Source organism: Sus scrofa, chromosome 10, assembly GCF_054392235.1.
Source record: "Sus scrofa isolate SSC_HxYL_T2T_F1_AM1 chromosome 10, Sscrofa_HxYL_maternal_Yorkshire_Landrace_v2.0, whole genome shotgun sequence".
Classification (NCBI taxonomy): Eukaryota; Metazoa; Chordata; class Mammalia; order Artiodactyla; family Suidae; genus Sus; species Sus scrofa.
The window spans coordinates 23,107,898-23,127,907 of record NC_139392.1 but is presented as its reverse complement, the minus strand read 5'-3'; the positions used below and the strand labels follow the sequence as shown (position 1 = coordinate 23,127,907).

The following is a 20,010-nucleotide window of genomic DNA, read 5'->3' as shown; positions in this document are numbered from 1 at the left end:
TCTATGTAACTTCAGCTTTAACGTGTTGTATTTAGAAATCTTTGGAGTTGAAGGACTAATGAACCAAGAATTAAAATGCTGGGATTCTTATTCTTTCTCAATTGCTGTAGTTGTGAATTTGGGCAGAGAGTCACCTCCGAACCTCAGTTTCCTCATTTGGGAGGCCAGCCACGAGAACAAGTAACCCTGATGGGCTGCTGTCATGTGCTAGGCATCCTACTAAACGCTGCAGCAGCCAGGTGAAGGACCTGGTCCCAAATGACCTGGTTCCTGAGGACAGGGTGGGCCTGAGCCACAGAATCGCCGGACTCCAGCGCCCACTTCCCTCTCATCAGCTCTCCTGCCCACACGACCTGCTTTCCCTGTTTCAGAGCAGAAAGACACAGCGCAAGTCACGTAACGTAGATTATTGCAGAATACTGGGTAGAGTCCCTGTGCTATGGGCCAGGTCCCCGCTAGCCAGTTGTTCCGTAGACCATACCCCCTGGCCGTCCCTCCTACGCTCCCCCTCACCTGTCCCCTTTGGTAGCCATAAGTTTTTCAAAGTCTTGGAGTCTGTTCTGAAAATAAGTTCATTTGTATCCTTTTTTTTAGATTCCACATATAGGTGATATCATATGATGTTTACTTTCCACTGTCTAACTTCACTAGTCATAATCGTTCCCAGTTCCATCCATGTTGCTGCAAATGGTGTTATTTCATTCTTTTTTACGGGCGTTTAATATTCCATTGTATATATGTACCACATCTTCTCTATCCATTCCTCTATGGATGGACATTTAGTTGCTTCCGTGTCTTGGCTGTTGTCAGTAGTGCTACAGTGAACATTGGGGTGCGTGTATCTTTTCAAATTTTGGTTTTCTCTGGATAAATATATGTATGGCTAGGTCCCTTTGTTGTATAGCAGAAATTATCACAGCCTTGTAAATTAACTCTACTGCAATAAAACTTAAAAAGAAGTAATGCAACGTAGGTAAGGACATTTTGCAGCCTGTAAGGAGCTTTTGCTAAGACACCGATCTTTCTATAGCTGCTCTGAAGTTTATTTTACCGTAGTTACTTTCTTTGTGGTTCAGAAGTTTAAAAAAATATGTTTTCTGGAGTGACAAGTGTTTCAGGTATTACTCCTTTCACTTTCTTAAATTCATTTTGGGAAATAAACACTTTCCAGAATATGATGATTAATAACCCAAGTTTTAAATATGTGATTTCCACTTAGTCCCTTCTAATAGAAAATTTAAAAGTATGTGAACAATCTGGATAAAGACATGCTGTTTATTGTTTTATTCATAAACTCTCCTTGAGACGGGATTTGGTAGAATAACTTGAATTTTTTCATCATTTTACAAGAGAAATAAAATTTTGGTCGGCCAAATACCATCTGAAACTCATGCCCTTTAAATAATGTAAATTATTTTTACACAGGCTATTTTAGGTCACTTCACAAGATTAGAAGAAGTATTATTTTCCCCGTATTTCTTCTTTGGGAAAAGGTACAGTGCAGTGCTGAGTAGTAAGAGATGTTTTCAGAATACGGGTTGTTTCTTGATATTTCTTCACAATTAGCCAAAGATTTTAAGTCCAGGAGTGAATCCAGAGCTGGACATTTTCTTCCTGATGTTGGTTAGGGATGCAGAGGAAATAGCTGGAAAGAAATTCTCGGGCTGAGGATCAGTCTGGTTCTGTGTCATGACAGCAGGGTGAAGACTTTGTTAAAAGGCCACAAGCACACACGAGATCCGTTTTAGGGACTTGTTGTCCTGGATCGTCTCTGAGTAGCTGTTGGAACTCTATTTCTTCTTGTGGGAATATTAAAGCATTTAAACAACCAAGCAGGTAGATGAAATCTAACTACAGTCAGTTGATATAAGACATTAGATTAGTTATGTGGCTTTTTTCTTGCCTTCTTATACCTTATTGACTAAATACATTAATTACCGTATTTGGAGCCAAATGTATGGTGACTGGTTTTACTAGAACTCCTGCCAGCATTTGCGCTTTCTAACAATCATGATGAGATAAACCACGTTTCCTTGGGTAGTATCCTTTTTTTCTTTTTCTTTCTTTTTTTTTTTTTTTTTTTGTCTTTTTAGGGCCACACCCAAGGAACATGGAAGTTACCAGGCTAGGGGTCCAATCAGAGCTGTAGCTGCCGGCCTACACCACAGCCACAGCAACTGGGGATCCGAGCCACATCTGCAACCTACACCACAGCTCATGGCAATGCCGGATCGTTAACCCACTGAGCAAGGCCAGGGATCAAACCTGTGTCCCCATGGATGCTAGTTGGGTTCGTTAACCACTGAGCCACAATGGGAACTCCCTTGGGTAGTATCTTTTAAATTTGAATTTACAACTAGAGAACATTTTCAGAACATTCCTACAGGTTAATTGAATTAAAATAAAATTGGCTATCAGTTAATACTAACATTTAACTACCATGGGGGAATCTTTTTTGTCCTTGAGATTCTTTGCATTTCTGAATTTCCTTCCAGTTTTTTCCTTTCCTTTATGCACTTGAAATATTGTTTTTAAATGAGCCTAGTTGTATAAAAGAGCCAAACTTTTATAAAACAACATAGACATAAATATTGAAAACTCAGTTTAAAAGCCATAGGAATTTTGGATTTCAAAAGAGAGGTCATATTTTCCCCCTGAAAATAGTATTAAAATGAAAGAATATTTTACCATATTACCTGCATGTATGGGTTTTCTTCTTTTTATGGCCGCACCTGCGGCATATGGAAATTCTGGGGCTAAAGGTTGAATCAGAGCTTCAGTGGAGGCCTGTGCCACAGCCACAGCAATGCAGGAGCCAAGCTGCATCTGCAACCTGTGTTGCATCTTGCAGCAACACTTAACCCACTGAGCAAAGCCAGGGATGAAACCCGAATCCTCATGGAGACTATGTCGGATTCTTAACTCACTAAGCCAAAGTGGGAACTCCCAAGAATCTGTCCTTAAAAATGTTAGTTACAGAGTTCCTGTTGTGGCTCAGTGGGTTAAGAACCTGACTAGTATCCATGAGGATGCAGGTTCGATCCCTGGCCTAGTTCAGTGGGGTAAAGATCCGTGTAGCCACAAGCTGCAGTGTAGGTCACAGTGTGGCTAAGATCCAGCGTTGCTGTGGTTTAGGTCTCAGCTTCAGCTCTGATTCACCCTCTAGCTGGGAACTTCCAGGTATGGCCATAAAAAGAAAAAAAAAAAAAAGCTAGTTACTATCTTTCTAAGAGTTAGAGCGTTTATTACTTCTTACAATGAATTGCTCCCTTTACAACACTGCAGACAAAATTTGGCTTCTAAAATCCCAGAAATACTAATTCTTGATAAATTCTGGCCTATGGATTTCTTTCTTTTTTTTTCTTTTGTCTTTTTAGGGCCGTACCTGTGACATACAGAAGTTCCCAGGCTAGGGGTCTAATCAGAACTGTAGCTGTGGGCCTACACCACAGCTCACAGCAACGCCAGATCCTTAACCCACTGAACAAGGCCAGGGATCTTACCAAAACCTCATGGTTCCTAGTCAGATTCATTTCTGCTGCATGATGGGAACGCCTATGATTTATTTCTGATCAAATATTCCTGACATCATATTTTTATGTATTCCAGGGAACTCAAGGTCATATCAGCAATGGGTGCATACAGTCAAGGTAATAATAAGCCTTCACAGTGTTTTTTTCTTTCACTCTAATGTATATGGAAAAATATTCAGCTCAAGTATACTATTTATATTTATGCTATCTCTTGGCAATATTTGAAATATTTCTATATAGTCTCACATTTTAAGTATTTTTATGTTACGCTTATAGTTTGTTGCTGTTCATAAGGAGAAGTGAAATTTTTTAATGGAAAACTTTTGTCTTTCTATTTTCAAGATAAATGGCTTGATTTGAAAAGCAAGATTTTACTGTCACCTCATAATATACTTCTGAAGAAGGAGTTAGGTAGAGTGACAGGATTTGATGAAAGTTTTATCATTGCTGGTAATATGCTGTTTTTTTTAAAATGTAAAACTTTCACAGATTGAGGCTTTGCTGCCCAACACTAAAATAGCTGATAAACAGTTGACTGTATTTCTTTTCTTTTTTTTTTTTTTTTTGTCTTTTTGTCTTTTTTGTTGTTGTTGTTGCTATTTCTTGGGCCGCTCCCGCGGCATATGGAGGTTCCCAGGCTAGGGGCTGAATCGGAGCTGTAGCCACCGGCCTACGCCAGAGCCACAGCAACGTGGGATCCAAGCCGCGTCTGCAACCTACACCACAGCTCACGGCAACGCCGGATCGTTAACCCACTGAGCAAGTGCAGGGATCGAACCCGCAACCTCATGGTTCCTAGTCGGATTCGTTAACCACTGCGCCACGACGGGAACTCCTGTATTTCTTTTTTAAGATTTAACTACATTTTGGTCATATTTCCCAAGTCAGCCTAACCTACAAAGATGAAAAGATTTTCAAATGGTGTATCACATCAGTTAAAAGGACAGAGTAGACTATTTACATTTTGGGTGAAATGACTATAGCTTATAGAAAAGCTTGAAAACACTAAACATGAAATAATTTTTGTATGTCTTTAAGCTGCAAGTAAAACATTTTCTATACTATTTTTTATGATTTTATTTTTTTCCATTGTAGTTTATTTACCGTGTTCTGTCAGTTTCTCCTGTACGGCAAAATAATGCTTCGTTTTCAGGACAGTCAGACAAAAACTTTTAGAAATACGTTTCTGTTTCTCCTTTGCAGAAAGGAGGCGCGCTGTTCAACACTGCAATGACCAAAGCAACTCCGGCTGTACGAACGGCATACAAATTTGTAAGTTCTCTTTTGCTGTTTAAAAATTCTGCTGAGAAAAACTTTGCCACATTTTCCAAGATGATAGACACGAAAGTCTAGAATATTTTCTATTTTCCTTTAATGGGCTTCTAAAGCCATGTAGAAAAGCAAATTCAATTATTAAAATTACGTCATTATATAGACAAAATATTTCCTCTACATCGTCTGAAAACGGTTCTTTATTTCAAAGCTATCAGCAAAATTGTGCACTCAGACTGAAACCGTCCATGACAAAGTGCCCTTTTTAAAGATTTCTTTCATTTAACAACGTATTTTAAAGTCTCTTTGTGTACTTGAAGCTTAAGTAGAAAAAAAAAAAATTTAAATATGGCAAGTTGTGAGAGTTCCCGACATGGCTCAGCGGTTTGCAAACCCGACTAGCATCCATGAGGATGTGGGTTTGATCCATGGCTTCGCTCAGTGGGTTACGGATGCTGCGTTGCCGTGAGCTGTGGTGTAGGTGACAGACGCAGCTCCAGTCCTGCATTGCTGTGGCTGTGGTGTAGGCCACAGGTGGGGCCCTAAAAAAACAAAAAGACCAAAAAGACCAAAAAAAAAAAAAAACCAATGTATATGGCAAGTTGTCTTCCCTCGAAGATTCCTTGACTCTCCAAAATTACTTCTTCAGTAATACTCCATGGCCTAGAGTGAAATAATAACATCCCTAATAGCAACCACAATAAATAAATAATTAAAAGATAAAATCCCTTTACTCTGATAAGAGCCTTGAGAATCCAGCCCTTCCTGCATCCCCTAACTTCCCCAAATTCCCCCAACATTGAGCTCCTGCTCCTTGGTGAATGTGGGACGGTGTCTTCTTTTACCCTGTTCTTCACCGTTCCTGCTGCCTGGGACATCCTTTCCTTGGCTTCTGTCCCCCACTGAATTCATGCTACAGACTGAGTTTAGATGTTAGTTCCCATCAAAAATTTCCCAGCCCCACACAAAGTTTAAATCCCTCTCCTGTGCTTCCACGGGGCCTGAGGACGGAGCCCTGGTCCAGCTTGTGTGTCTCTGCATCTTTGTCTCCAAGAGGAGCCTCGGAGGAGCTGCTGGGTTCGTGTTCAGTAAAGCTTTAAAAAACCCAGTAGGTCATATGTAGTCTATATTTCTAAAAGTATTCTAGGCATTAGTTTTAATTTTATAAAAATTTCTCTTCAAATGCTTTCTCAGTAAGTGAATTGATGTGATTAATAGAATAGTATGTTTTGATAACTTTAGGACTTCTTACAATTTCGATATATATATATGTAGTCACCATTTCTGTTTAAAAAAATCTGTTTCAAGGATTCTGTTCTGTAGTAGCGAGGCTAATCTACCGAGTGGATTCAGAAAAGTTCAGAACCAAATCTCTGAATTGTTTGAAGCCTTATTGTAAAGTGAAAGTGAGAAGAGGTGACGGTTTTGACTTGGGGACACCAGCCTCCGCCCTCTGTTTGCTGCCTCGCTAGGATGCCTCTCGGGTAGATCACCTTCTAAATGCTGGTGGTTTGCTCTGGACACCGTTTCTGAAGAGATTTTAATTTTTCACAGTCAAACAGCACACAGCTGCCGTGTGACAAGTCAGACTAATGGAGAGTCTTGTTTCCCAGAGATAAGATTCTGAAAAAGGTATCATGCTCAAGCACCCCCCCCCTTTTTTTTTGGCCGCCTTGTAGCATATGGAGCTCCCAGGCCAGGGATCAGATCCGAGCCACAGCCGTGAACTAAGCCACAGCTGCTGCAACACCAGCTCCTTAACCCACTGTGCAGGGCTAGGGATCAAACCCACTCCCAGTGCTCCCAAGACACTGCAGACCCTGTCGCACCACAGTAGGTGCTCCATGTACCCTTCATTTTGATTCCTGAACAAACAAAGTTTTCCTTCAAGCTCTGAGAAGTTGTATTGTTTTGCCAAATATGTGTTCTCCTTCATTTCACACATTTCTTCCATAAGATCACAGAGATCAAGCAGACATGTCCAAAACCTCATTTGTTATTGAAATTTTTGTCCTTATCATCAGTAGAGTATTTTATCTTGAACCCTGCTCTGCAGAACAATAAAATACTTCCAGATGTAAAAGTCTGCTCTTTGGAGGGTTGTTCCCTAAATTAATTCCAGGCAGACTATTTAGAATATACTCATCACTTTCATCATGTGCCTGGTGATCACGTCGTCCATGAATCGGGAGGTTTGGGACATGTCAGTTAGTCGATGTGTGACCTTCAGAGTTGTGCCCCCTTCATCTCTCGAGCCTGCTCGCCCTCTGAAGTATGAACTCTGCATTTCCTCCTTTGACCGCCAATGGCTGCGAACAAAACTTGCTGTTTCTCTTGTATGAATGTAACAGAATGTACTGACCTTGACTTTCTATAGACAGTACATTTAAAAAACCTGGGAACCACGTTTTTAACAGTCTGTTCGTTCAGCAGATGATGGTGGTGAACTAGGCTCAGTGCGGGTTCTGGTGGTGGAGCCGCACTGGCCCCGCTTCTGTAGTCGTGCTGCTCACTCTGCTGCGTGCTTTCGGTGTCCCACGGAAGCCCTGGATTCGTATTTGTCGAGGGGACTCATGATTTTGTTCTAGGCTTAGAACATTTTTTCTGTGCTCATGTTTTTCCACGCTTACAAGGGGCCGTAAAGGAAACTCGAGCTGACATACACACTTTCTTAGAAATCTAAAACCAACAGCAAAGTGGATACGTATTTGATTGGACCAAAAGGTTTTTCTGAGTCAACTTTCTTGTTAGGTCTTTGCATTTTCAGTGATTAGCCAAGGCCATTTGCTGGGTGCTTTTCTGCCGAGAATGCTTGTTTGTTGGTGTTACCACTTGGTGAACTGAAAAGGGTGGAGCGCCCGTAGCCCGCCTTCTGGATGGTCTCAGAGAGGTCAGCAGAGGAGCAGGTGGCAGGCCTGAAAGTGAATCAACCCAGGGATCCCGGGCGGTGACTGACACCACCCGGCTCTGCATTGAGGAGCATCCACAAAGATGAGTGGTGTGAACCCTGTGCGGCTTGGAAAGAAAAGGGGATATTCAGGGAAACTAGAATACAGTCTACATGTGAGTAGCGATAGGTACAGATGTGAAGCGATGGGAACAGGAACTTTTCTCGTGTGTCTGTAGCTATGCCTTTTTACCTAACGTGGATATGGAGACTAACCTAGGACCTTCAGATCGGTTCAGTGGCTTTACCACTAAACTAATGCCCGTGTAGAATGTATTGATTCTAAAGAACCACGGAAAGGTAATTGAGTGTTACTTGGCTTTTTAGGTTATCTTTTACTGTGTCTCATGTCTTGGTTTGGCCTCATTTATGAAATGATTGTCCAGTTCCAAACATTTCTTGAGCACGACCTGTATTTCAAATACCCTGCTGCGTGTGACAGAGATTAGCAGGAAGGAAGTACGGCCCTTCCCACAGTGACCCTTGGAAGATGTCCCAGAAGCAGCTTGGCTTAGTCTGCACGGCCTGCGTCTCCCTGTGTAGAAAGGGACCCACGTGCCTTTTCTTTCCTGAGCCTTAGGTTCAAAACTGTCGTTTCTCCTTCTCCCGTGAGACGGGCAGAAGTTGGCCTTAGGTCTGGATGGATGATCCAGGTGGACTTGATAGCCTCCGAGAATCCGTCCTTACTTGGAAAATGTAATAATAATAGTACTGACCTCATAGAGTTGGGGTGATTCTGTGAGATAAAGCGTGCTTTGTGCCCAGCACGCAGTCAAAGCTGAGGAATCACAAAGCAGGTATGAATTTCTTTTCTCTTCTCCTGTGAGTGGGAATTTCTGGTGGAGCAAAGACTGCACGTTTCTGAAAGTCCCCACCGGTCTTCATTTAAGTCATAGCCCCCAGGAGCCACAGCGGGACCTCACAGACCCCAGCGCTGGACCCGGACTCCCTGTGGAACATGAGTGTAGCCTTTAAATTGTCAAATGACTTCTCATTTTTTTTCCAGGAAACCTGTATATGAAATAGGCACACCATTAAGATAGCTCTGCTAATGAAGGCTTGCATCTGCCTGTAAAAGCCCTTTATTTATTTTTTTTCTTTTTAGGGCCGCACCTGCTGTAGCATGTGGAGGTTCCCAGGCTAGGGGTCGAATCGGAGCTGTAGCTGCTGGCCTACACCACAGCCACAGCAACTTGGGATCTGAGGTGCGGCTGCAGCCTACACCACAGCTCACGGCAACATTGGCATAAGAGCTCTTTGTAACGTGACCTGACGTTCTTCAAGTCCAAACCTTTGCCCAGATACCCTGCTGCTGTGATGTGCTCTCTCCCCTCCCTACCCCGCATTTAGTCACAGATCCGCATCATGACCGGGCAGAGTAACCTGGGTGACGCTTGCGTTTTAGTTTAGGAGGCAGACTAGGCTGAACACCCCTGGCCTTTGTGCAATTCCCGTGCAAACAGAAACTAAGCAGCTCGCTTTCCGCACCTCGCTGAGTAGCGTCCTGCTGGGGGTATGTAGCCCTAAGACGGGAGTTTTAGTTTGCAGTTTGTTCCTTCGCTAATACGAGCAGCTAGCAGTTTTCATGACATGAGATCGCGTGTGCTTTTCCAGTGGAGTAGAACCACACTGATCCAGACGCTGGTGTTCTCGTTTTGTAGGCGAAGAATCACGCCAAGCAGGGCATAAAGGAGGTGAAGAGTAAGCTGAGACACAAGGTACGTCCCGGAGCCGCTTTTCATTCTCGCGTTAGTTTGAAGCTTCTCCTTTACAAATCACACGAGATTTGTGTTTTTAATGACTTTTGAAATATGCTTAGCCCTTTGTTCAAGGATGTATTTTTCATAACAAGCCCTCTGGCAACTCTCTGCCATCCTCTATGCACCCACTGAACAGTCCCTTTCTTGTCTGCATATTTTATCACAGCGCTACGGAGATCTTCAAAGATGCTTTAACAGGATGTATGTTTTCATAAAGTTGATTGGCTTGATATCACAATTGAAATTCTTGCTTCGAGCTGAGAATTTTTTTTTAAAGATGATTATTGATGCAAAAATAAGGCAGGAATGCCATCGTTTGGTTTTATAGAATCTTTCCGATAGGAGCTACTTTAAATTGAAGCATGTTCTTAATTTGCAAAAGATCGTATTTGAGGATGCGTATTTGAATCTGTGGATATTGCATCTATGTGACTATGTGTATGTACATGTCTGTTTGACTTGATCACATGTTAGGTTTTTGCAGATTTTTGTTAGTTGTTTTGAATTTCTACCTCCAGAGAGAAAAGATACTATTTAAAACTTTTCTTATAGTAGTGGAGAGTAAATGATCTTCGTGTACATTTTATTCAGACTATTCAGAAGACTCCGAGATTGTTTTGGAAATTATTCATTCATAATGTAGAAAAATGCATTTTCTTCCTAAGGAGGTTTTTTTTTTTTTTTTTTTTTTTAATGTATACCTCAAGTGTTACTTTGTTATTTGCATCTGTATGAGATACTCTATCAGTGAAAAATCCTTGCTCATACAATGAGTATTTTAAAGTGACTGCTTGTCTGTCTCCTCGTGTGCAGGAAAATGAGGACGATTATGGGGCTTGTTCTGGTTCTGTCCAATATATGCCAGTGTACACGTTACACAGTGAGAAGGGAGGAAACCTAACAAGGCGTAAGCTCACGCAGGTAAGCTTACTTCCCCTCCGCTCTCCCAGATTCGGAAGTTACGTAATTCCAGTGGATTCTTTGGGAACAATGTTGGACTCATTAACTTTTGATCATATGATAAGAAACTCTGTGATGAGGGTCCAGGAGATACATGGGTGGTGTCTGGGCAGGTGCAGGGGGACTGGGGGCCCAGTGTTCCAGGTACCAGGTGACGTTCTTGTAGGGCTCATGGCCCAGTGAGGGAGACGTGATTGTCCTGGAGTGCGGACAGCTTCACAATGATTTCCTTTACTGCAAAAATAAGGTGGAACTCATACATGGGGGTTTGACCATAAAGCGATCGATAGACATTAGAATAGAAAGTAATGCTTGTCTGTCTTTCTGTAAAATTTCTAAAATTTCTAAAATTAGATATTTTATTTGCTATAAACATTTAAAGCTTCTGCTTATATCTAATGCGACTTAAACGATTGTCCTAAAGTAGGAAAATGTCCATAATCATAGCTATATTGTGTGTCTGATTTTGCATCATAAGTATGTTTCTGTAGGTCTTAAGGCAGCATAATTTGTATACATTAAACCATATTTTAAGCAATCTTAAAAAAAAAGAACACTAGCTTTTAAAAGGAATTCTTGAGTAGATTACAGTTGCAAAATCATAGCACCGGGAGCAGCTGCAAAGCTCCCTTTATTGCAGTCACCAAGTTACAGATGAGGAAGTTGGCAGGCAGCATGGTCACGTGACCAGCCTCAGGTCTCCTAGCTGGTTAGCGGCAGAGCAGGATGCCACCCTGCCTCCTGTGCTCAGCTTTCCTGGAGGTGAACACTCAGGAGCAGTTGGCCCTGTGGTACTTCATGTGTCTTTAGGAATGAGGAGAGGGCGGGAGAGCTGTGCTAAAACCTTGGCCTTTGAAAAGAAAACCCATTTGTTCAGTCATTCAATAGCTGTTACGTACCAGGTTACTATTCTAGGTATTTTGGAAAAACATTAAAAAATCTCTGCTGCAGGGGGCTACTTTTATAACATACACAGTGCCTTCTCTGTGATTTATCCATTTGTTAGGCTTACATTTTCACATTGGTAGTGCATGCTGGTTGTATGTTCAATGAAATAATTACTCCACAGGTGTTGGCACCTTTTCTGGCTACTGCCGTGACCCAGAAAACACTTATTAACTTGTCAATTTAATGATGGATTTGCCATCAGTGTCTTAATTTTTCTCTCATCATCGCTAGGATGCGCATTTCCTGTTTGTCTGTTCTCAAGCTTTGACATCTTAAATTTTTTTCCAAAATGTTTACTGACTTAATATTGGAGCACTTAGGTTATATTTATTATGTTAAGTAGATTTTTATGTAAAAAAGAACTGGGATCTTTCTTACCTGTAGGATGCTTTAAGATCAAAAGAAAACCCTTAAATTTGAGAAATCCCTGTCCTAAATGTCCATTTTAAGTTAAAATTATGTTTAGTCTCTCATTTTTAAATTTTTAAATCTTTCTTTAAGTGGCATAATATTTTTATGATAACTTAATTATAAAATATATTACTGATTTCTGTTTGTTTTCTTTGAATTCCCAGAGACCCAGTTTCTGAGGGAGAGAGAATTATATTAGAGATAGAAAACCTTACAGAAGAATAGGTTACATTTACTGCATACGTATCCTGGCTGTTTACTACAGTATCATGAGTTCAGTTATCTGCATTCATTCGTTAGCATTTTATAGTTTTCAGGTAGACATGACATGATGCCTTTGCTGAGAATTAATAGGAGCTGGGCTTACTCCTTTAAGAGTTACAGTATGATTTTCCTACTTGGTATATAGGAATTTGTTAAACCAGCATATTTAGATTTATTGTCAGATATTGACAGTGTCTGAATAACAGTCTTTACTTTTCCAGTGATAAATACCTGAGGTTCGGGCAATATGCAGACCAAGTATATATGTTTCTGTGTGTGCAGGTGCCCCATTACATAAATAGGTGTATACATCTGGGTATATGTATTTTAAGAGCTCGTTGTTTTGGGGGTTTTTTTTAGTTTATATTTCCAACCATGTGTAACCCAGTATTTGTTATAATTTAATCTTTTGCTTTTGTGAATAGTTTTTCTATAACTGACATTTGATTGCTTAGTTTTAGACTCACATACACACTAGTCCAAAGAAGTACACTTGGGGCCCTTTGCCAGTTTTTTCCCTTGCTGCTTTTCACCCTTAACTTTTTTCCCCCAAAGCTGCCAGAATACATGCTTTCTTACAACACTAATTTTACTTCTTTGAGCCGACAGTTACAGGGCTCTGAAATGAGAGCTTACTTGTGGTCAGCAGCTTCTTTGTGAAAGCAGATCATGGTGCATTCAAACTGAAGCTGTCCTCTAATCCCTGATTTGAATTATTTAGTTTCATAATGTTAGCAAACACACTCAAGTGAGATAAGGCAACAGCAGGGTGTTTATTACAAGGATACAGATGTTCCTTGGGACCTGCAAGTGCAGGGGTGTATGAGGCCTCTGGTAGGACTGGAGCTAAAAAACGGAGAGCATCCCCCACCCCACACCACCGCCCTCGATCTTCTCTCTGTCGCTCCCACCTGCTCTGTTCTCTCCATACATCCTGCAGACTGGCTTTCTCCACTTCTCTGCGCCCCGTCACTGGGCTTGCAGCCCCTCAGTTCAAACAGCTCCTGGAAGTGGACCACGACTCCCAAAGCCAGTTGCTCATGGAAGAACGTCATCGGCCCCCGAGTTGGGCGTTAATCCTAGGTTCTGTCCCTGGCCAAGGAAGCAGGAAGCGGACCGTGTGCCCACGATGCTGGGAGGCTACTAAGTGGGAACAGGGACAGCACATCTCAGAGAAGGGGCTTTAAGGACTGTGACAACATCTCAGAGACTTCTACTGTTTCTCATTGTATAATGCTCTTTGCCTTTAAAAAATCATCTTTGCAAAAGAAGAGAAAAAAGAAAAATCTACGTTTTTGTGTAGTCAAAGGCTAGATCTTTGTTCCGCAAATCCGAAGCATGGCAAGTTGAAAGTCAGCTGACCGCAGAGGTCTTCTGTTCTCCCAGGAGAGATGAACCACTTACCCAAAAAAGGAGCTCAGCAAAGTCAGCTTAGAATACAGTATTTGCATTTGGGCAAAGAAATCAAGAAGGATCAGGCATAGATCGTCTACTGCCTTTTTTGTGGTCTCACATTGCAGAAGTTCCTTGGTTCACTTTTTGGAGATAATCCAGTTACATTGATGTAATCAAAATCTCATCCAGTACATGGTGGAGGAGACAGCTGATGCTAGAGCCATCCATGTGCATATTGTTTTATGATGATTCCAAAATCCATAAGTTCTACTCCTCTCTCTCCAAGTGTGATCATATTGGGGTCTGAGCACATTAAGATTTTCAATTAAATATAGATGCAATCCTGGGACTAGTTAGATGTGGTTAAAGAAAGAATGCAGATGTCAAGAAATATGTCAGAGACACTAATTTTTATCTATTTATTTATATTCTGACTATTTCCAAAAATAAATTTATATCTTACAAAGAATCAAAGAATTAAAATTCATTTACTTAGATGAGCTTCAAAGCAGAGAGGAAGGAAGTGCAGTAAGATGCTAAGGCCCTGCCCTTGCTTAGCAGCCACAGTGAAGAGAACAAACACAGCTCCCTTGGATTCACGATGCTCAAAGATTAAAAAGCTGTTTGGAGGTGCACACCACCCAGGAAGCAGGGCTGGGTGCACAGATGACGTCAGGGCCAGAGCTCACAGCAGGGGGGAGAAGGGAGGATGTACCTGGTGAGACGCGGACCCTGTTTTAGGAAACGGGAGTCGGTTTTCTTTGTTTGGTCTCTCCCCTGAGGTCTCTGTAATATAAAACACTCAGGCAGGTCAGAACCTCTGGGAGACCCCTCAGCTTTCTCGCCGTTGGCTTAGCTTTCACGTGAGAGTTGAGAGCTGCTTAAAAAATTGAAAAAGGCTACAAGCAGAAATAAACTCGGAATACGCTCTTTCCTTCCTTCTCTCACTCACGTCAGTCTGGCCTCTCAGAAGGAACATGTCCTGGGTCCTGTCTTATAACTGATGGTTTGCATAACCAGATTCTCTTAGTAGACTTGCTATTGGTAAATTCAGTTACCTGAAAGCAAGATTCTCTAGGGACCTATGGGATCTGGTGATCCAAATAATTTGTATGTTCTTACTTCTCAATTGTTATGGAGTTGAAATAATATTAAAGTGCCCTAGAGAAACCTGGGAGAACATGAGGAAAAGAGACAGTTCCTTGATTAACAAGCTGTGTATGTTTGTGTGTCCTACGTGATTAACTGAAAACTCCCAACAACCCAAGCAGAGTGGGACCTATTACCCCCATTTTTCAGATGTAGAAACAGAGGAGCAAAGGGATTAAGAAATGTGCCCAACATGAGGAGATGTCACTATTAGAGAAATGCAGGTCAAAACTGCAATGAGGTACCACCTCTCACCTGTCAGAATGGCCATCATTTAAAAGTCCACAAACAATAAATGCTGAAGAGAGTGTGGAAAAAAGAACCTTCCTGCACCATTGGTAGGAATATAAATTGGTACAACCACTATGGAAAATAGAATGGAGGTTCTTAAGAAATTAAAAATAGAACTGCCACATGATCCAGTAACCATACTCCTGGACATATATCCAGACAAAACTATAATTCAAAAGATACATGCACCCCTCTGTTCATACAGCCTTATATACAATAGCCAATACATGGAAGCAACCTAAATGGCCATCTACAGATGAATGGATAAGAGAGATATGGTACATATATACAGTGGAATACTACTTGGCCATAAAAAAGAAAGAATGCCATTTGCACAACATGGATGGACCTAGAGATCATCACACTAAGTGAAGTAAGTCAGAAAGACAAACACCCTAAGATATCACTTACGTGTGGAATCTAAAATATGGCACAGATGAACTTAATTTATAAAACAGAAACGGACTCACAGACTGAGACCAGACCTGTGGTTGCCAAGAAGGAGGGGGTATGGGAGAGTGATTGAGAGTTTGGGATTAACAGATGCAAACTGTTTTAAATAAAATGAATAGGGAGTTCCCGTCGTGGCGCAGTGGTTAACGAATCCGACTAGGAACCATGAGGTTGCGGGTTCGGTCCCTGCCCTTGCTCAGTGGGTTAACGATCCGGCGTTGCCGTGAGCTGTGGTGTAGGTTGCAGACGCGGCTCGGATCCCACGTTGCTGTGTCTCTGGCGTAGGCCGGTGGCTACAGCTCCGATTCGACCCCTAGCCTGGGAACCTCCATATGCCGTGGGAGCGGCCCAAGAAATAGCAACAACAACAACAACAACAACAACAACAAATAAATAAAAATAAATAAATAAAATGAATAAACAACAGGGCCTATGGTATAGTACAGAGAATATATTCAGTATCTTATAATAAACCATAGTGTAAAAGAATATGAGTGCGTATAACTAAATCACATTGCTGTATAGCAGAAACATGACATTTAAGCGAACTCTACTTCAATGAAATTTTTTTAAAAAGTCCCCAAAGTTCTGCAGATAATAAATAGCAGAGTAAGGACTGCAGAGAAAACAGACTGATTTCTGGAATGTCGGCCCGTATTCGCCACCACTTCCTGCCTCTGCATCAAGCAGAGTGCTCGTAGAAGAGGGCCGTTAGATGAGTTCCCCTTGTGGCTCAGCAGGCTAAGAACCCAGCATAGTGTCCATGAGGATGCGGGTTTGATCCTTGGCCTCACTCAGTAGGTTAAGGATTCAGCATTGCAGCAAGCTGTGGTGTAGGTGGCAGATGCAGCTCAGATCTGGTGTTGCTGTAGCTGTGGTGTAGGCTGGTAGCTGCAGCTCTGATTCGACCCCTAGCCTGGGAGCCTCCATATGCCGTGAGTACAGCCCTAAAAAGCAAATGAACAAAAAAACCACAAGGAGTTCCCTTTGTGGCTCAGTGGTTAACGAATCTGACTAGGAACCATGAGGTTGTGGGTTCGATCCCTGGCCTTGCTCAATGGGTTAAGGATCTGGCGTTGCCGTGAGCTGTGGTGTAGGCCGGCAGCTACAGCTCCGATTCGACCCCTAGCCTGGGAGCCTCCCTTTGCCTCGGGAATGGCCCTCAAAAAGGCAAAAAGACAAAATTAATTAAAAAAAAAAAAAAACCCACAAGAGGGCTGTTGGAGGCAAAGGTATGGAGTTTACAGCCAGAAAGACTTGACATTGGAGAAGGTACAAGCACAGAGTATGGAGCAAACACAACTACATTTTTATATTCCTGAATTTCCACATCTGTGAAGTGGTAGTAACAATAGATGTCATTTCCTAGGAGGCTGTAGGCGTTATAGACAATGTATATAATGCATCTGCCACACAGGAGGCATTATAGACTATGTAGTACGTCTGCCACACAGTAGGCATTATAGACAATGTATGTAGCACGTCTGCCACACAGTAGGCAGTAATTGCCAGCTCTGCTGAAACACACTTACCTTGAGCTTTAGGTCTTTTATAGCAGCGGCAGCATCTGACTCTCTTCTACTTTGCCTCAGTTATTTCTGGTCACTAATAATCCTGCAGTTGGTGAAGCACTGGGGACCCTAAAATTGTCTTCATTCTAAGCAGAGATACCTTTAATCCCAGTTTATGATTTGGAAAGAAATAATACAGATTTTTTTTAAACCAAGAAACCACTTATAATTTTATAAGACTTAAATATGCCATTTTATTGTCATACAAATATTTATCTAAATAAAGATCATGGACTCGACTCATCCCATTCCTGGCCTGTTAGCTTGTCCATTTGAGAAGTCAGTCTCGCTGTATAAAGAACTTGACATTTCCAGTTTTTCCAGCTAGACTTGTGTAAATGAAACACTTTATTTTCATCCATTTTTCAAAAGAGAAAAATATACTTTGGTCATTTAAATTCCAAGAATGTATTTTAAAGTAAAAAAATAAACTTTTGTAATCTGATGTACTATAGAAAAGAACAGACATGAAAATACTGTTTTACACTTATGTTCCATTACTTAGCTTATTTTTGAAATAGATTGTGAATCTCTATCTGCTCCCAACAAACCGTACTTGTGTGTGTTGGTCGGCTAATTAGTATGGTTATTTCCCGTTTTGTTGATGAGGCTTAAATAAATGTCAAGGGTACAGCCATGAAGAGCTCCCAATTAGGCTTCACATTTGTAAAACCCAACCCTTTCCCTTTTGTGTAAAGATGACAGTTGCAGCAGCGGCCCCGGCCTAACAGGACTCCAGGGAAAGGCTTGTCCTCTCATTTCCCTGAAAACAGGGCCGCTGGGGTCCAGGGAGAACACCGCCACTGGTCACGGTGTGCAGAACTGGTTTAATCTTGACTGCATACTTACTTTCTTTCATCAATCGAGAACAAAACACCATAGACTTAGTGAACAATCTCTAGACTGTGTGTCATCTAACATTGTTTTACAATATTTACATGTAAAAATGTATTGGAATTTTCTAAGAATGAGAAGTTAACGAGCAAAATTAATATGAACCTAAGATACTGCTCCATGTTTGGTAATATTAGCCATTCTTAATGTACTCTAAGGAATTGTAATATGTATGTGTTGTCTGCATGTCTCCATCTCTCTCTCTGTCTCTCACACACACACACACACACACACACACACACTAGTGAACGCTGAGCGGGAGCAGAGCTGTGTTACATACAAGTCAGCATTAACAGATGGATGGCCCTAAGCAAGCAAAACCACTGCAGCCAAACCTAGTGAAAGTGGAGGATTGAAGCTTTTTGTTGTTAAGCCCCATTAAAACCCTGGCACACGTATCACTCTTAACTATTTCATGTCTGAGACAAGGAGCAATCCACTCAGCTTTATTTTCAAACTATCCAATTAATTATGTAAAAGCTGCATGAGAAAATATGAATGGAGTTATTTTTGCATTTGTACCATAAAATAAAGTGTGCAACTGTTGATAAATACTCACACTTGGAATGTGGTCAAGACTTTAACAAACCAAATACGATGTTTACAAATAGAAATATGTGCAGTCCTCAGTTTCTCCTAATAAGACCAAGTAGTATGAAACTAGTGGCCATTTATCCTATTTTTCATATGCATTCACATGTAGACCAATTGTCCTTTTGAGTTCAGAAATGAAGATGTTTGTATCATAAAAAATGGTCTATGTGATTTTTCCGTTTTTTACCCATTATGTGAGGTGATATGTGCACTTCAAATGAAACTATTCTTTTTGAGTCCTTATGTATTTATTGGTTTATAAATCATACTGATTTGGAATACAGCACAACAGCAGTGAGCTCATTTTATAACTGATGAGCAATGTAATTTCATCTTTAAAGTGTGTGCTTAGAAATTCTACATGCCTTTCTGACAGGTAGAGACTTGCAAGTAAGACATTTCAAAGCCACATTTGAATGGAATACCAGTATTAAGCATCTTTTAAATGTGAGCAATCAGGTAGTTTATGTTTTTTCTGATAGCAAATCACATATTTTAAATACTTCCGGAAGTTCCTTTATGGTGCAGAGGGTTAAGGATCTAGTGTTGTTGCTGCTGTGGCACGGCTGAAACTGCGACATGGGTTCGATCCCTGGCCGGGGAACTTCCACATGCTGCAGGTGTGATCAATAACAAAAATAAAATACTTACAATGAAATTGTTCCTGTGAAATTTATAAAAACCTAGATTCTCTAAATTATTTAGTTCCTAAGTATAGTAAAGGGATATTCACACCCAGTAAGGTGGTTTAGAGTATTATGTTTGTGACATACTGTTTTTTCATTCAAATTAAGTAGAACCTGGGAATAAAATGCATGTAATTAAGGATAGTGTTTCTTGTTCAGGTGACACAACAGATTTCAGAAAGTGACACACATGTTGGGATCTTTTGAAAATACAGTCCGTTGAATATTGCTGTAGTGGTCGTCAGGAAAGAAATGCACAGTCATTGCTTTACACTTCTGACCGAGAAAAAAATGACCGTAAATCACAATGAGAAAAATAACTGTGACCTCAGAGAAGGGGGAGGAATGTGCATGTGAAGGAGGAGGTCCAGAAAATTGGAAAAAACACTTAACATAAATCTTACAAAATAATCAGAGTTTAACCAAATTGTGGTAAGCCAAAAAACAAAACAAAACAAAAAACCCCACGTACTTTATTTTATCCCTGTTTACTTTGGCTTACTATTGAGAATCCTGTTATTACAGTTAAGCTAAAACGTTGAAATAAAGAGATCAGAAAGTATTAGTGAAGTATTAAAATATGAATTTCAAATGATGAAATGTTTTTTAAAGTAATTTAGGTAAATGTGTTTCTCATAAAAGTTGCAGACAAAAATACTGCCTAACGAAAACAGGGTTTAGCAACCTTTGTCCAAAAGGTCACTTTGTCACATAACGTGTATTTAGTCTACTTTATACTCATGTCACTAATTTATAAAATTGATCATTTAAGTCCAGTTTGAAAATAGGGGTACCATCTTGCTGTCTTAAAGTTATTTTCCCCTGTTGTTTTCTGTTGAAATAGTATTTCCAACATGTCAAATTTGATCATAAATCTGTGGC

At 40.9% G+C, this 20,010-nt stretch overlaps 1 protein-coding gene and 1 long non-coding RNA gene across 24 annotated transcripts in view; one reads left to right on the top strand and one right to left on the bottom strand.

Moving 5' to 3' along the window:
* Positions 1 to 20,010, top strand: part of DENND1B (DENN domain containing 1B) — a 326,057-nt gene that overhangs the window by 283,465 nt on the left and 22,582 nt on the right. For 20 of the 23 annotated variants that reach the window (XM_084979381.1, XM_084979374.1, XM_084979370.1 and 17 more), the window contains 4 exons: positions 3,610 to 3,650; positions 4,737 to 4,805; positions 9,414 to 9,470; positions 10,326 to 10,433. In XM_084979381.1, coding sequence (XP_084835507.1) covers positions 3,610 to 3,650; positions 4,737 to 4,805; positions 9,414 to 9,470; positions 10,326 to 10,433 — 275 coding nt within the window. Of the gene's footprint in view, positions 1 to 3,609; positions 3,651 to 4,736; positions 4,806 to 9,413; positions 9,471 to 10,325; positions 10,434 to 13,035; positions 13,957 to 20,010 lie in introns of those variants that run through there. The other 3 variants (XM_084979386.1, XM_084979385.1, XM_084979384.1) reach the window with 1 other exon arrangement.
* On the bottom strand, positions 443 to 5,530 carry LOC146398863 (uncharacterized). The gene is made up of 2 exons (XR_014817538.1): positions 4,367 to 5,530; positions 443 to 4,068 (listed from the first exon to the last, which is right to left on the bottom strand). It is a non-coding gene; the product is annotated as an uncharacterized LOC146398863 (long non-coding RNA).